We start from the raw sequence: 13,276 nt of genomic DNA on the forward strand, positions 1-13,276 counted from the left end.
TACTTCATCCCTAATGTGAATGATTGCTAGCCTTCTCCTCCACCTCTTGCTTGTAATTGACCACTTTTTCAGACTGGAGGAAACAAGAGGGAGATAGTAAACATTAAGCTACAGGTAGAGGGAAACGGGTAGAAAATCCACAGTGCTTTTCTGTGAAGAAATGGGACTAATGTCTAGGGAGAGATGGACAGCAAGGCTCCCAGTCTGGTAAAGGTGGGATCTCCTCATGTTCAATGGAAGTAGGGAAGTCTCAGGGCAGAAGGGCTAGTGTGTGAGGGGAAGGCAGGAACAGGATTCGAGGAGGGGACACAACTTGTGCTGATAGACTGCAAGTAGTAATTTTTCAACCCACTGCCTAAATTTACAGAGCCTCTTTTTAAAAATATTTGACTAATAACTGACCACATTAAATGTATTAACAAGGTGGTTATTGTGTTAGAGGAAGGGAGAACGATTAAAACTGTTTAATTGATCTGCCTTTCCTCAAATAGGATATCTGGATTGTCTTTGCAGGTGTTCCGGAAGGACCTCATTAGTGCCATGAAACTCCCCGACTCTCATCATGTTAACCCTGAGGAATATTACATCTTTGCGGACACATGGAAACAAGAATGGGAAAAGGGTGTTCAGGTGCCAGCCAGTCCCGACACTATTCCACAGCCTTCTCTCAGGTAATTAGTCTTAAAAAAGTACATGCCTGGTAATGGACAAAGCATAAAATGAGTCCCTGTCTCAAAGGACTTACAATCTAATTGCAGCTAATGCTTGCTTACTTAGGACACTTTAACCTGGGGTACAAATGCCTCAAGTCCTAAAATCTTTTAAAATCCAAATATTACTAATCTGGCGGCGTCAATGGTATTTGTGACTGTGAGAATTGGCAACTCTGGACTGAAGGCAGAAAGCAAATATGCAATGCTCTGAATAGGATAAACTTGGATAAAACTTTTAAAAAAAAAAAATTGGCCCACTGCGTTAAATGATCATCTAATGTGCTGTGACCAACCAAATAGAAAAAGGATTCTGTAGTATTGGTTATTACACACACCTACCCATAAAAATCACAAAAATGTGACCTGCAATAATGCTGCAAACTCTTAAACCACCTTGGACAGGATTTAGTCTTCAGCAGTGACTGATACCTGTCAAAGATTCAGAGGAAGGTAAGAACCTTCCAGAATCATTGGCGGGGGTAGCAGGGGACGAAGCATAAGCATTTCTTCTCTGCTGCCTCCACTAACTTGCGTCTGCCATGACATAAGGTGATGGAAACTTTCACTGTAATAAATACTAGGTGGAAATCCTATTCATTATCCTGTCTCTACCCCTTTTAGTTTATATGTTCCTTCTATTTTCCGTGTAAGTCCTTTATCCTGCAGTTGGTTGTTCATTGCCAGACATCTGTGCACTAGCCAAGCCTCTTTGACCTTGGGGCTTAAATAATTCCAGGCTTCAGAGTTGCTAATCATTTGTGAGCCTCTTCCAGAAGGCCTCTTACCACTTTTTCCCTTCTTGAAATTTGGCGACTGCCATATTGGGGATCACCCAGACCACTAAGTGTTTGTTTACCACCTGCCCTGTTACCTTGGAGGTAATATCTCTAGGGTTCAGATCTCTGACACCATAGCCAACCCTCAAGCAGAAAGTCTCTTATCCCAGGTCTCTGACTAATTATCCTTGCAAGGTGATACCAGAAGCCCTTGCAGTCTCCAGTTTCCCCGGATCCTTCCTCCTCTAGTTCATAAGTACCAGAGAGTTGAACTGCTTTCTCCCCCGAAGGCATGAAGCTAGATCTGCCCCTCCCCCACTTCCCCGGTACCAGCATTTTGTCATACGTATGCTGTACAGTGTGCACACCAGAAACGTGATTGTGATACAAATAAACCAGTAGTTTACTTATTAGGGGAAGGAACTTTCAATTTAGAGATAAAATATTAAGGGAAAATGAGTATGTACAAGATAGATGAAAAAATAAACTTAGACACTATCTTGGGCTTTGTTATCCCTTCTAGATAAAAGTTCCTTACTAATATAAGTAACTTACCGCCTTTTTAACAGCTTTCCAGCATTCCCTCCCCATGATATGGCAATGGAATCTAGCATTCGCAGACAGCCGCCACTTAGACTATCCCTCAGTCTCTGGTTTAAAACCTTCAGTCCCCAGCCTGATTTTGAAAGGTTTTTTCTTTCATCTCTTTGGGCATGGTGACTCCATGGCTAAGTTTAAAATGGTGAGGGTTGTTTCTAGGAAAAATCGTGGACAATAAACAAGATGGAAGGCGCAGCCCCTCCAGCACGGAGGTAAAGCTGCAGCCCCCTGGTGCAGGGAGGCAGATAGCCAGAGCCTGAAGTCATTCAGGACACAGAAAATCATGGAAACTGTGACCTCTGTGGCAAATAGCAGTCTTACTCATGGTAACTCAGGGTGTGAATGTCTCCCCTTGACTTGGTATTTTGGGGATCAGATGTCAGTGTCTTCTCATGAAGTCTTAAGGTCTGTCACTTGCCTTTCACTGGGCTGGACAGTGGGTGGTTACTTGAAGCCAGTTTCTTGTAAACACCTGGCTTTGGAAGGGCCCCCCACTGCCTCGCTCTGAAGTGTAGTTGAAGTTGCGGTACAGACTGAGCACTGTCCTCTCTATACACACATGCATAGATTCATAATCATAATGTGTATACGTATCTCGGAGACCGTCGTGCTAAAAACATTCCAGGTTTTCATAAGACCTGACTTACTGTGCGTTTGTAGTACAGTAATACAGCATGTGATCTGTTGGTTCAACTGCTTGTTCACAATGGCTGTGTCTACACGTGCACGCTACTTCGAAGTAGTGGCGCCAACTTCGAAATAGCGCCCGTCACGGCTACACTTGTTGGGCGCTATTTCGAAGTTGAAATCGATGTTAGGTGGCGAGACGTCGAAGTCGCTAACCCCATGAGGGGATGGGAATAGCGCCCCACTTCAAAGTTGAACGTCGAAGTAGGGCACGTGTAGACGATCCGCGTCCCGCACCATCGAAATAGCGGGGTCCGCCATGGCAGCCATCAGCTGAGGGGTTGAGAGACACTCTCTCTCCAGCCCCTGCGGGGCTCTATGGTCATCGTGTGCAGCAGCCCTTAGCCCAGGGCTTCTGGCTGCTGCTGCTGCAGCTGGGGATCCATGCAGCATGCACAGGGTCTGCAACCAGTTATCAGCTCTGTGGATCTTGTGTTGTTTAGTGCAACTGTGTCTGGGAGGGGCCCTTTAAGGGAGGGGCTTGCTGTTGAGTCTGCCCTGTGACCCTGTCTGCAGCTGTTCCTGGCACCCTTATTTCGATGTGTGCTACTTTGGCGTGTAGATGTTCCCTTGCAGCGCCTATTTCGATGTGGTGCTGCCCAACATCGAAGTTGAACGTCGACGTTGCCAGCCCTGGAGGACATATAGACGTTATTCATCGAAATAGACTATTTCGATGTCGCTACATCGAAATAAGCTATTTCGATGTAGAGTGCACGTGTAGACGTAGCCAATGGAATATAATATTTGAGATGCAGATGTTCAAATAAAAGATTTTTGACATAATTCAAATTTTTCAATATTGTGAGCACCAATGAATTGAGACTTTCATTAAAAGCCTAACTGATTTAAGACACAAGTTCCACAGAAGTCAGTAGGACTTCTGTTCTCATGTCGCTTAAACCCATTAGGAAATCCTACTTTCAGGTGCCTGAGTTTAGGTTTATATTTTTGACCATAATTTCATTTTCATAAAATCACAGAGCTGGAAGGGACTTCAAGAGGTCATTGAGTTCAGCTCTCTACTCCGAGCAGGATCAACCCCAACTAAATCATCCCAGTCATGACTGTGTAGCTGAAATTTAAAATTTCCAGGGATGGAGATTCCACCACCTCTCTAGGCAATGCATTCCAGTGCTTCACCATCCTCCTGGTGAAGTAGATTTTCCTAATATCCAAGCTACTCCTCTCCTTTGGTAAACTTCACACCATTACCCCTTGTTCTGCTGTCTGTCACCACTGAACAGTTTCTCTCCATCCTTTTTAAAGCACCCCTTCAGGAAGTTGAAAGCTGGTATTAAATCACCCCTCACTGTTCTCTTCTGCAAATTAAATAAGCCCAGATCCCTCAGCCTCTCTTCATAGATCACATGCTCCAGCCCCTTAATCATTTTCGTTGCCCTCTGCTGAACTGGCTCCAGCACATCCACGTCCTTTTTATATACTGGGGGGCCCAAACCTGGACACAGTGATTCCAGATGTGGCCTCACCAGTGCTGAATAGAGGTGAACAGCCTCTCTAGATCTGTTCCAAATGCTCCCCCTAATGCACCCCAATATGCCATTGGCCTCCTTGGCTACAAGGGCACACTGTTTACTCATATATACAGCCTTTCATCCACCATCGTCCTTAGGTCCCTTTCCACTGTACTGCTGCTTAGCTAGTTGGTCCCCAGACTATAACAATGCTTGGGATTCTTCCGCCCCAGGTGCAGGACTCTACACTTCTTGTTAAACTGCATCAGATTTCTTTTGGCCCAGTCCTGCAATTTATCTAGGTCACTCTGGATCTTTTCTCTACCCTCCAATGTATCCACCTCTCCCCCTAGCTTGGTGTCGTCATCCCCAAACTTGCTGAGGGTACAATCCAGTCCCTCATCCAGGTCATTAATAAAGATGTTGAGCAACACTGGTTCTAGAACCAAGCCTTGGGGCACTCCACTTGAAACCAACTGCCATCCAATTATTGAGCCGTTGACCACTACCTGTTGAGCCCAATCATCAAGCCAGCTTTCTATCCGTCTTACATTCCACGTATCCAATCCATACCCCATTAACTTATGGGCAAGAATGTTGTGGGAAATGATATGAAAAGCTTCACTGAAGTCAAAGTATATCATGTCCACTGAGCCAGTTACCTCATCATAGAAGCTAATCAGCTTGGTCAGGCAGGACTTGCCCTTGGTGAATTCATGTTGACTACTTTTTATCCCTTTCCCTTCTTCCAAGTGTTCCAAAATGAATTTCTTGAGGATCCCTTCCATTATTTTTCCCAGGGACTGAGGTAAGGCTGACAGGTCTATAGAGCCCTGGATTTTTTTTTTTTTTTTTTAAAGATGGGCACTACATTTGCCTGTTTCCAGTCATCCAGGATCTCTCCTGATTTCCAAGAGTCTTCAGAGATAACGGCCAAGGGCTCAGTAATGATGTCTGCCAATTCCTTCAGTATGCTTGGGTGCATTAAATCCAGACCCATGGATTTGTGTATATCTTGTTTTTTTAAGTAGCTCTTAACTTGTTCCTTCCCTACTGAGGGCTGTCCTCCACTTTCCCATACTGCACTGTCTAGCACCATAGTGTGGGAGTTGTCCTTGCCCGTGAAGGCTGAGGCAAAGAAAGCATTGAATACTTCAGCTTTTTTTAATCTCTCTCTCTCATCCACTAATGCAGCACAGTTGAGCATTTGTTTTCTGTCTCTCACAACAAGCTGAATATTTCTTTATTGAAGAGCTATGAAAACTAGTTTAATTTTTAGAATCCATCTGTAAGAAACATAAGAGCATAAGAACGGCCATGCTGTGCCAGACCAAAGGTCTGTCTAGCCCTGTATTTCTGTTTTCCAACAGACACCAATGCCAGATGTCCTAGAGGAAGTGAACAGAACAGGTAATCACCAAGTGGTCCCTCTCCTGCCATCCATTTCCAGCCTCTGACAAACAGAGGTTGGGGATACCATTCCTACCCATCCTGGCTAATAGCCATTGGTGGACCTAAACTACATGAATTTATCAAGTGTGGGTTTTTTGTTTTTTTTTTTTTTTCCAAGAAAACCCTCTTTAATGTGGTGGTCTTCACAACATCCTCTGGCAAGGAGTTCCACAAGCCTACTGCATGCTGTGTGAAGAAAAACTTTCTTTTCTCGTTCTATACTAAGTAGTTGTTTCATCCATCTTCTGTTCAGTTCCTCAGGCTGAGTCGAGTTGTCATCCGTCGGTGTACTTTGGTTTCTTGTCCTTACAATATACCCTCTCCTCAAGAGCTGTTCAGGGCACAGAGAATCAGTACTGAAACCCCAGAAGATTAGGGAAGGATAAACTCTTCTTACCCTAAATGAACGCTGTGTTTTTAGCGGGGATGGGTGGAAAAATTATCAATGCCAGGACTTGACTAATGAAAATTTGCCAGTATAACTGTGCTGGTAAACCCTTCTGCTGTGGGCATGCTTCATACTAATAGAAAAATGCTTTTGGTGGTATAGATAATAACACTTTCTCTTGAGCTTAAACATGGGCATTTGAGAGCATAATTTGTCTTGGTATAACTGTATCTAATGAGGACATTTGCCACTACAGAAATGTTTAAAACAAAAAACCCTCTCTTAACTGGCACTTCTATACCATATAAGTTTCTTTTGGTCCTCTTTTTGCCTAGAAACATCAAAGGAAGGAGAAGAGGCAACAAAAAAAGAAAAGGGGGAGGAAGTCAAGGCAGAAAAACAGAACTTGTTCTAACATTGGTAACTCATGTCGCCCAGTAAGAATAGTGGGACATCAAAGGTCACAGAAAACCAAAATACAGGGGGTCCTCGGTATAAGTCCAGGTTATGTTACTAAATAGTGCAACTTATAAAGGGAAACTAATACTCACAAGGAATAATATAGTTAGCTTGAGCTATGTTCCTCCCTTCAACCTGGCACGCAGCCTCCCCCTGCCTCCGCTGGGCAGTGTGGTACGCAGCCTGCCCCTGCCTCTGTACAGTACAGTACCTGTACAGGTTGTACCTCTCTTATCTGGCACCCTCTGGACCTGACCCAAGCTGGACAAGAGTTTTCCAAATGAAGGAAAGTCATCTTCTCTCAGCCCCTGTTACTGACTGATCGCAGGTCCCAGCACCCAGGTCCCAGCTTCTGGCTGCTCCTAGGTCTTAGCAGCTACTGTCTGCTGTGGCACCCTGCTGCCCACAGATCCAGGTAGCCTGCAGCTATTCACAGCTGCTGGCCTGGCTCGCCCATTGCCCTGGCTTCCTATAGCTCCTTGCTGGTCCCCACCCACCTCACTGAGACTCTCTGCGCCCCCCTCCTCCCAGCTTTCTGCAGCTCCCTGCTCTTTCCCCACTCCCCAGGTCCCCTCTGACTTCCTGTGGCTGCCTCCTTCCCCGCCCCCCCCCCCCCAACTCCTCCTGGTTCCCCGCCAATCCCCCATGACTTCAGGGCTTGCTTCCAGGTCCCCTGCACTACAGCGCCTGTCACCCAAACGATGTAAGTGTGGAGCAGTGTGACGTACAATTAATTTACTTTCCTGAATTAACAATGTATATGTGAAGCAACTTACAGCAAGGCAACTTATAACAATGACCCCTGTATCTATTTTGATAATTTGGTAGACTACTATGTAGGCATATGGTCCTCCTAGCACATTTTTCTTCTCTTTGCTTGCCCAAGGCTACAGCTACATTTCTAGGAAGATCGACCCAGTCAGGATCAATCTTCCGGAGTTCACACGGAGACGCACGGCATTGATCTGTTCGGGGTCAGCAGTCAACCCCTAATCTCCTCGCTATCACAAGGAGTAAGGGAGGTCGACGGGAGAAATGCTCCCATTGACCTCCCTCAGTGAGGGCAATCAGGTAAGTCGATTTCACATAGGTAATTCTAGCTGTGCAGTTCTTACGTATCTGAAATCGACTTACAAGCCTAGTGTAGACCAATCCTAAGTCTATGAAGCACAATGTGTTTCTGTTCAATTTCCCACTGCACCCCTTTCATGTGTAGAGCCTCTTGAATTAGATACAGAGAGAAACTGACTGTGTCTAAGATTAATTTTTCTTTCCACATATGGTACTTCACTGTGGTATGATGGGCTTTATTACTGAAATATCTGAAGAGACTGAAGGACCCATAAGTCAGTATTTTCCTTTGCTACCTGGATATTTTAGTCACGTTGTTGCTCCTTCTGTGTCCACTTGGCAACAGAATAATCTTTAGATACCCAAAGTTTCCCTGCCAAAACAAATGTAAATGTGGACTATTTATCCAAAATATGGCGCATGCATGAGTTTCATAGACTCCTAGGGCTGGAAAGGACCTTAGGAGGCCATTGAGTCCAGCCCCCTGCCTAAAGCAGGATCAACCCTAACTGAATCATCCCAGCCAGGACTTTATCAAGCAGGGACTTAACTTCTAGTGATGGAAGTTTCACCACCTCTCTAGATAAAAGCATTCCATTGCTTCATCACTCTCCTGGTGAAATAATTTTTCTTAATATCCAACCTATATCTCGCTGTGTAACTTCTGCTCCTTGTTCTGCCATCCATCACTTTCTTCCTCTTCCATTGCCAAACAGAATTTTATCAAAAAAGGATGGTCAGGAATCTAATTGCCATGAATCTTGAAGAATGGTGTATGGAATGTTATGTATGTAATATCTTGTACAACCTCAAACAATTGCAAAACAGTCCAGTTAAAGGCACGTTCTTGTCAAATTAACTTTCAATTAAATATGTCATTTAGAGAAAATTGCATATATTAAATGAACCCCCCCACCCCGGATTTCTGTATGTAAGCAACATTTCTGCAGTCTTGAAACATCAGTTGTCTGTCCAATTATGTGATCTAAAGACTTTCTGTTAACCAGTCCTCTAGTTCACTGAGTCAGGACTTAGTAGAAACCAAAAACTTAGCAGAATTCTTGAACAGACTTTTTGCAAAGCACCCTGGTGCTTTTGTCAGTCATTGAGCCAGTGGAAACTGAGGGTATTTTGCACCTGATAGCAGGCACTTAATATCTTGCAGGAGTGGGCCTTAGCCAAAGAACTATAGCTAACTATGCCATTTCTCTTAATTTTACATTTAGGGTAGTAGCAGAAAAGGTGAAGGAAATACTGTATACACGACCTAGGAAGTACATCCATTGTTCCAGCCAAGAGCCCACAGAACCTGGTTACATCAATATTCTAGAACTGGCAGAATCTGTGTGTCGCTATGACTTGGATGACATGGATATCTTCTGGCTTCAAGAATTAAATGAGGAGCTTACAGAAATGGGTAACTTTACAATACAATTTAGTTAGTAAAAGTTGAGCTAGGGGTTCAGTGAATTTTCTTTGGAATTTGTAGAGCTGAATTTAGAAGGAAAATGTTTAGGGGAAAAATCACATTAGAATGTTGACATTGTCAAAAGCGTTTAGAAGCTGTCGTTTGCAACATTAGCTTAAGTTGAAAGTTTTACAAATAGTAGCTAACAAGTGTTTTCTTCATATCCTTCACAATTATATACAGCTTTTGCAGACTCAAAACAAATCAGGTTTGTTGGAACCAATTTTTAAGTCTCTGAAATTCCTCTTTTAAAGAAAAGAATTACTTGTATTTTCATTCCTTTTAAATATACACATTATTGCTACAAAGTGTGGATTCACAGTTTGACTTTGAGGAAGGCACAGTACCTGCCTCTTGGAGTTTCTGCCTCTGAATACCCAATAATCAGGATGCAGTGACAATCTGATCTTCGCATGGCAGATCCTTTTAAAAGAAACTGCTGCTACAGTGGATTTACGTTAATCAGAGAGGAAAGAATATATGTTGAAAGGAGATTTTTGAATGGAAGACAGGGTGATATGTACAAAACTCAGATACGTTCACTGCTTGGTAGTATTTGCCATTTTATTGACATTTTTTCACTGACATTATACTAATCACTCTGGCAATATACTAGATGTGGTGGTTTTGGAATATTTTGTGGAAAAGACTTTTTGAAAAGCCCATTGTATCCCATGGCATTATTTCTCTTCCACATGTTGCTCAAGTAGTGGTCTTAAAGAAAAGTTATTGTAGTTTAACTCTTTTACTCCAAGATTGGGTTATTATGTTGGTTTTGTAGTTGCCCAATTAACTTTATTAAACCAAGTGTCCCTGTGAGAAATAAACATTTTGAAAATAAACATTTACATAATGCTAAAAAGCAGGCTCTTTCTCCTTTATTAGTTAGTTGACAGAAATGTGTTTTATCTTTTGTGTTTTCCTGTGACCTGTCTTTACTCCTATTGTATGCATTCTTATCCCTTCCCCTCTTGCAGGATGTGGGCCCCTTGACGAGAACACGATGGAGAAGACAGTAGAAGTCCTGGAACGACAATGTCATGAGAATATGAATCATGCCATTGAGACCGAGGAAGGCCTGGGCATAGAATACGATGAAAATGTGATCTGTGATGTGTGCCGATCCCCTGATAGTGAAGATGGGAATGATATGGTGTTTTGTGACAAGTGTAATGTTTGTGTCCATCAGGTTTGTGTTAGAGATGTTGACATTGTGTGTATTTTTTTGTAATGTTAACTTAAAGTTCTTACGAGTGAGTGCATGTACTTGTAGTGATCACATTCGTAGACTCATGGTATAATACAGCATCTTTTGTAGTTTACCTTTTCAGATAACATAGAAAAAATGAGTTTTTCTGATTTATTTAATTAGCAATAAAATCTTAAGCCATGTTTTAAAACTGAGTTTCTCTTACCCCAGGTGTATGTTGTGCACTTAACATTCGTATAACTGCATCAATCAAGAGTGTGAAAAATTCACACCCCTGAGTGACTCAGCTATACCAACCTAACCTTCATTATAGAGAGTACTAAATCTGTGGGAGAGTGTCTCTTGGCAAATATAGCTACCGCGTGTTGGGTAGATGGCTTAACAGTGCCGATGGGAAATGCTCTTCCATTGTTGTATTAGCATCTTCAGTAAAGTGCTGCAGCTGTGGCACTGCAGCTTTTGAAGTGCAGACCTGCATTTAGTCTTGGTAGCACAGAAGATGAGGCCATTAACTAGAAAATACTGAACCAAAGGAATTGGACTTAAGCTGCTAAAACTGTTGTAAACTGAGCAATAATAGGTGTAAAAATCTAAGTGTGAACTTAAGAATGGCCACACTGGGTCAGACTAAAGGTACACCTATCCCAGTATCCTGACTTGTGACAGTGGCCAATGCAAGGTGCCCTAGAGGGAATAAACAGAACAGGGAATCATCAAATGCTCACTGTTGCACATTCCAAGCCTCTGGCAGAGGCTAGGGACACCATCCTGATCCTTCTTGGTAACACTTGATGGACCTAAACTCCAAAACTTTTTGAATGCTGTTAGCTTTGGTATTGACAAAATCCTCCAGGAAAGAGTTCCAGAGACTGTTGTGTGAAGAAATACTTTTTTGTTTGTTTTTTAAATCTGCTGCTTGTTAATTTAATCGGGCAACCCCTAATTCTTTGTTTACTTTAACAGCTTATTTACTTTTCCACAGCAGTCCTGGTTTTAAAGACCTCAATCATGTCCTCCCCCTTAGCCATCTCTTTTCCAAGACGAAGTCGCAGTCTTAATAGTCTCCTCATATGAAAGCCTCTCCAAACCTTTAATTTTCTTTCTCTCTTTTTCAATTCCAACTTAACTTTTTTATTTTATATAATATTTTAACTTGCTAAATCATTACTTAGGGAAGAGCTCCCTCTATTGCGCTTTTTAAAAAGCGCTGCTAAATTTTTCAACCTTGAGTAAGGCTACATCTACGCTGGCCATGGAAGATGAACCAATTAGGTCCAATCTTCTTGGATGCTGTTTTGCACATGTGTGAACCGGCACATTCTGGGGTCAGTGTTGACCCCAGAACTCCTCGCGAGCTGCAAGGATTAAGGAAGGTCAATGGGAGGAGCACTCCCATCAACCTTCTGCCGTGAAGAGACGCACCGAAGTCAACAGTTAAAGTAAATTTTTGGTACCCATTTGGCATGCCAAAAATTACATAGCAGCTGTTGACTTTCCAGATAAGTGTAGACGTAGCGTCAGAATTAAACAAAAAAAAAAAAAAAAACCACAGTGTTCAGTATTGAGATTAACTTTGGTGTTTGTGTTCTAGATTCAGGAAAATATATTTTTTTTCTTCATTTTGTTCCTCTCTGTAATCTCATGCTTAATTTTAATATTGACGTTTTGTCGTCAAAGCACTATGAGAAGATGCATTTTGCAGAACAATGAGGGAAACGTCTGATATTTATCCAAGGGAAAAACTACCTACTACAATTTGGTAATAGTTCACGCTGGGTAATTCACTTTCTATAGCTACTATACCACAGAAGAGTGCACCTCAGAATTCTAGGATGTTTCCACAATTTTTATTGCTCTCTACAATATTTTACAAAATTCTAAACTTTCTTTTAAAATGGAAGTTTAGAGTTTTGTAATTTCAGTTAGCAGTATGTAACCAACACTATTATGCACTACTATGATAATCCATACTGACCAGAAGAAAGGTTCCCGCTAAAGAACTATAGCAAAGGTGTGAAGTTATGGGAAATCCTAAAGACCTTCAAAACACCTGGAAACATTTTAATTAGTGGTGTTAATCGCAATAAATTTAAGAACATGCAAATATAGCAATTTTTTACTTCATTTCTAGAGCTTCCACTGTAGGAAATCCAAATGAAAAAGTAAGAATCTTTCAGTGCTATTTTGTGTGTATTTTATTATTACTCTTACAAAGAAAAGGGAAATTTTACTTGCTGTAGGGACCATAACTTCTGCATCCTCTGATTTTGTTTTAATTGTAATCATAGTGTGTTTTTGGAGAGGTTATCAAAGATACAAAGGACAGTGCCCACCTTTCACTGCATTCAGTGACATTGGGGTACCCAACCTACACTCTTTGCCTCTGAAAGCCACCCACCTCATTACACTTAACTTTTAATTTATGTATTTCTGTCATATAAAAACTACTCTGTTCTGTGTGTTTGTTTGGGTAAGAGTTGTATGGTGTAATTATTTTTAAAATAATCCTTGATGTAGGCCTCTGACATTGTCTCACTTATATGCTGATACAGAGAGAATTTTTCTTTGTCCCAAGGCATGTTATGGAATCTTAAAGGTTCCCGAAGGCAGCTGGTTGTGTCGCACTTGTGTTCTGGGAATACATCCTCAGTGTCTTCTGTGCCCAAAGAGAGGGGGTGCGATGAAAGCTACTAGGACAGGGACCAAGTGGGCACATGTGAGCTGTGCCCTCTGGATTCCAGAGGTAAACTTAATTCGTTACTTTTATTACCCATTTTCTCTCAACGTTATCCTTACCCCTTACAATATTTAGTTAAGTAGATAACTTAATACCAAATATTATTCCACTGAGGTTTGTATAACTTAAAACAATTGTCAGTCCAATTCATGTACAACTAAGAATAGCATGTCAGATTGTTGTTCGTTTTTTTTTTTTGTTTTTTTTTTTTTTTACTATATGAGCACTTTATAGCTATAT

The 13,276-nt window shown here is 41.9% G+C and overlaps 1 protein-coding gene across 4 annotated transcripts in view; it reads left to right on the forward strand.

The window, feature by feature from the left end:
- JADE3 (jade family PHD finger 3) overlaps nt 1-13,276 on the forward strand; it is a 79,982-nt gene that overhangs the window by 53,973 nt on the left and 12,733 nt on the right. For all 4 annotated transcript variants that reach the window (XM_074992125.1, XM_074992106.1, XM_074992114.1 and 1 more), the window contains 4 exons: nt 514-671; nt 8,848-9,038; nt 10,067-10,278; nt 12,875-13,042. In XM_074992125.1, coding sequence (XP_074848226.1) covers nt 514-671; nt 8,848-9,038; nt 10,067-10,278; nt 12,875-13,042 — 729 coding nt within the window. The remainder of the gene's footprint in view (nt 1-513; nt 672-8,847; nt 9,039-10,066; nt 10,279-12,874; nt 13,043-13,276) is intronic.

This window comes from Carettochelys insculpta, chromosome 1 (genome assembly GCF_033958435.1).
Source record: "Carettochelys insculpta isolate YL-2023 chromosome 1, ASM3395843v1, whole genome shotgun sequence".
Classification (NCBI taxonomy): Eukaryota; Metazoa; Chordata; order Testudines; family Carettochelyidae; genus Carettochelys; species Carettochelys insculpta.